At 33.0% G+C, this 4,527-nt stretch overlaps 1 protein-coding gene across 1 annotated transcript in view; it reads left to right on the top strand.

Moving 5' to 3' along the window:
* The window catches only part of Lrriq1 (leucine rich repeats and IQ motif containing 1), a 224,846-nt gene extending 222,624 nt beyond the window's left edge, over positions 1-2,222 (top strand). Inside the window, exon 25 of the mRNA XM_055627895.1 lies at positions 2,042-2,222. Within this exon, the coding sequence (XP_055483870.1) occupies positions 2,042-2,194 (153 nt within the window). The 3' untranslated portion in view covers positions 2,195-2,222. The remainder of the gene's footprint in view (positions 1-2,041) is intronic.
* Positions 2,223-4,527: the final 2,305 nt, after the last annotated feature.

Here is a 4,527-nt window from a genome sequence, read left to right as displayed (position 1 = left end):
GATAGATAGATAGATAGATAGATAGATAGATAGATAGATAGATAGATGATAGATGGATGGATGTTAATATCTCTGTTAGTTTATAGACCAAAATAAGTCCAATATTTCAGAAATAGAATTTAAACATTAATAATATATATGCTATAGCAGATTCACTGACAGACATGGATTGAACCTAGGTGTGAGATTTCTAGGCTTTGAAGGAGAAGGCTGTCAGGATCCCACTTGTCTTCCCATGAAGTAAATCAAAAAGAGTTTGTAAGTTTAAATTTAAGATGTCAGATGGCACTTTTGTGAAATTATTGTTCCTGTTAAATTTAACTTTAAATTTTGATTTTTTTATATTTTATAGTTTGAATTTGAGATGTGGCCCAACGGTTTGTATGTGGAAAGCTTACTTGATATATTTTCTCATTAATTCATATGTCAGTATGTGTTTTGGCCTACTCCATAATGTATACATTTTTAAATGTATTACACAAAATAAGCAAGCAAAAATGTAACTTTAAAACTAAATTTATTTGAGAAAACAACATTTTTAGTAATTTTTGAGTGACAGTGAAAAGGTGGGAAAAAAAAGGAAAAGAAAATGGCAAGCCAGATATGATGTGTGCTTGTAATCTTACCACTAGAGAGTCCCAGGAAGCCTGGAAGAGGAGACAGAGTTCCAAGGAAGAAAGGGAGAGGAGGAACGGGGGAAGGAAAAGGGGAACAAGGAAGAGGGAGAAAAAAAGAGGGGGAAGATGCAGAGGAAGATGATGAGGGGTAGGAAGGTAGGAGAGGGGAAGATGGTAGAGGAGGGGAGGAAGGTAGAGGAGGGGGCAGAGGGGAAGAAGTAATATCTAAAAGCGAAAGAGAACACTTAGATTCTGGTTTCTTGGGACTCTGTGACTCATTACACAGAGATAACTTTTTTCTTTTATTATTATTATTATTATTATTAATTACACTTTATTCATTTTGTATCCCCCCATAAGCCCCTCCCACCTCCCCTCCCGGTCCCACCCTACCTCCCCTTTCTTCATGCATGCTCCTCCCCACCTCCACTGATAGGGGAGGTCCTCCTCTCCTTCCTTCTGATCTTAGTTTATCAGATCACATCAGGAGTGGCTGCATTGTCTTCTTCTGTGGCCTGGTAAGGCTGCTCCCACAGTGGTGGTTACTTGCCTTTATTTCACTACATTCAAATTTTCCTCTCATCAAACATTTAGGACAATACTCTCTCACAGGGATCCAATTATGCAGTGGTTTGGGTAAATCTTATCCACTTTTTTTTTTTTTTAATAATAGCATTTTTCCCACTTCAAAGCTCAGTCTTTATAAATTCCTAATTATACCAGACATTCTGTAGGATAAGATTCCACAGGTAATAGAATCAGTTCTATTTTTGCTAGGTATAAACATAACATATTTTTTAAAAAAAAGGTAAAGGAGTAATTTTAGATGAACTGAAAAATCCATTGGGAGCATGAAATATGTCTTAAAATTACTATAGATTTAACATTACCCCAAAATTAGGCCATTTAAAATGTAATAATTTACACTGATAACAGTTAAAATGAAAGGATATATAGTCTGCGATGCAATAGTAAACAAATATGGAAAATTCATTTCGACGACTGTTGATAGAAAATAGCTTTACACTCAGTATAAATACAGATACTGGAAAAATAATCTAATATGACATCTCACATTTAATTAGTATTAAGTAATATACTTGGTCAGTAAGTGATGTTAAGCTGTTTAAAGTTTCACCGGCTGCTTTTAAGATTGATTTTCATCAAAATTACTGTACTAAAATGTTTTCTTTTGTTGTACAGACTCAAATAGCAAGCCTCAATTTTAAAATCGGCTCTTATTTGCAAAAAATGCTTTGACATAGTACATTTGTTCTGCCTGGGCAGCAATAAAGGATTGTGGTATCATTCTGAAGAAGGTTGTTTGACAGAGCCTGTTTGTTTATTTGGCGTAATGTGAGCTGCATTCAGAAAATGCCATATTTTGTTTCATGATTGTATACATTCTCTCCCATTGCTCCCAGGCAAGACTTGTAAGCAGAGAAGACACGGATTTAGACCTTTTTTCCATGACCAGTGGAAACGCTTTGTCTGTGAACAAAGAAAAAAAAAGCCAGGCACACAGATATGCAGCAGGATCCTCAAGTAAGCTTTGGTTTCCTTCAGAATTAATTTAGCAATCACAAACGAATTAATGGAAGCTAATGCCAGCAAGCATTATTTTACAGATGGGGGGATGCCAGCCACCAGTGCTACCCACAAACATACTCTTTCCTTCCTTTACATGTCTTCTTTGATATAGACTGAATTAAAATATTTCTAAAATGAATGTCATCGCTATTCCTTAATTATATTATGTAAATGAAGATTCGTCGCTCCTCCATGCTCTTAAGCATGCTGAATTTCTTGATATTTTTTCAAAAGGTTTTTAGGATAACTTTTAAAAGTTAAATTTGCATATTAAAACAGAGAATTTGGGCCTTTGTCATTAATAAATATTATAGAGAAAATTACTTTTTAAAGACAATTTTCAAATATATCAGAATTTTAAGTGTCAAATGGACATCTGTTACAGGTGAACTTATAGTCATACCTGCCCCTTCTGTCTATTTTCTTTCACATTTAACTTAGGAACAAAACAGCTTGCTGTACAAAAACATAATCTGTATTAAGAAAAATGTGTAGTAGCTATAAACCTGAAAAAAAGTAAACATGAAACATATCTTCATATTGAAGTGTTTTATGGAAATAATCCATGTTTTTCCAAGTCTTCACTTAATTTATATTTCAGGCAATTTGAAATATTGTTTAGTATGTTATAATATCATGTAATATGTTTTATTTCATATTGTATGTGTTAATTTTCAATGTTCAGAAACAGTGAAGTTCAAGTCTACATACAAGGTCATACTGCATTATAATTATTCATTTGAAAGCTTGAATACTTATTGATCTTATATTTATATATATAAATTACTATTCTATTGCATGTTTTCTAGATAAAACTTGAAAATTATTCTGGAGCTTTCACTTTTAAAATCCAGGTACTTGGACTTTGGCAGATTGTAAGAATTTATATCCATTTATGCATACACTTAATTGTGATAAATATTGGCTTACTATTACAAGAATTATTTCAATATATCTAATTTGCACATATTCCCAGATTTTGAAGTTCTTACAATTCTTGAATATTTATTACTTGATTACAGACCCTGGTTAGTTTCTCTGTTTGATTTAAAAATATTTTAGGTTTATTGACATAAAGAAAATTACTTATCAAATATAAATTTCTGGGTTCTTGTTATAATATGTAGATTACATAGATATCAAGTATGGCACACACATGTATGAATAATGTTATATATCTTATACAGTGAACATCAATTTCAACTACTATAGGTAAAATATGAACAATCTAGAATGAAAACCACCAAATACTATTTTCTCACTATACAGAGTATCAAAGCTTTTCTTCAAGACCTATGTTTATCTTTAAATAACAATGTTTAAATATTCTTAGCAAGTGAAATTTTAAGATAAGCCCTTTAGAAAAAGATCATATTAAATAACAAAACGATTGGATAAAGTATTTAATCATTGTTATTGTTAATCTCCGACATCAGCATAATATACTATATATGTAAAGACTGTGAGCTCAGACATCAAACATAACCTAGTCCCTCCTAAAGGGATGATACTTTTGTGTAGAATTACTGTAAGAATCAAATAGAAAACATTTAAAATAATATCAGGTCAAAATAATTTATTAGTAAGTGTTTTTATAATCATCATCTTGGAATAGAAGCTGACTTTACCAAGATTTCAAGTGTAAAGATAAATAGGCTAATTGGTTATTTACCAATCTATCTTTTTATCTATTTATTTATCTACCTACCTATCTACTTATTTAATCACTTTACAGCCTGATTCCAGCCCCCTTCTTCCTCTCTTCCCAGCCTCACACTCACTCTCCCTTTCACCATTCCCCCTCTCCTTCTCCTTCTCAGAGAAGGAGAAGTCCCCAAGGCTAACCAACTCTCCTTGAAACATCAAGTCTCAGCAGCGCTAAGTATATACTCTCTCACTGAGGTATGATAAAGTAGCCCAGCTAGAATAAGGGGATTCAGGGTATAGGAGAACTTTACTCTTAGTGACTCAACCAAAATAGTCGGTTTAGACTTTTACTCTGTAGAGATCCTCTGAACTTTAACATTTTTAAAAACTGCGCTTTCATGGCCCTGAAAGCTCTTTTTCCTTGAGCTTTTTCTCTCTCTCTCAAAACGTGTCACCTTGTTAAAACTAAAGCATTTCTTTTCTTCTTTGTAAGTCAAATCTAGAGGGTAGTTTATGGGCCACAACTGTGAAAACCTCTTTGAGCCTTTGGACTCTTCTAGATGTTCCCTTCACTGTTGCAATAACAGTGTAATATGTATTCTTTGTGATCAGAAAGACTCTAATTGTTACATCCCAGGTCTACTATCACAGACAAGTCATATGACCATGAGTA

This window comes from Psammomys obesus, unplaced genomic scaffold (genome assembly GCF_907164565.1).
Source record: "Psammomys obesus unplaced genomic scaffold, mPsaObe1.curated_primary_1811, whole genome shotgun sequence".
Classification (NCBI taxonomy): domain Eukaryota; kingdom Metazoa; phylum Chordata; class Mammalia; order Rodentia; family Muridae; genus Psammomys; species Psammomys obesus.
This window is presented reverse-complemented; position numbering and strand designations above follow the sequence as displayed.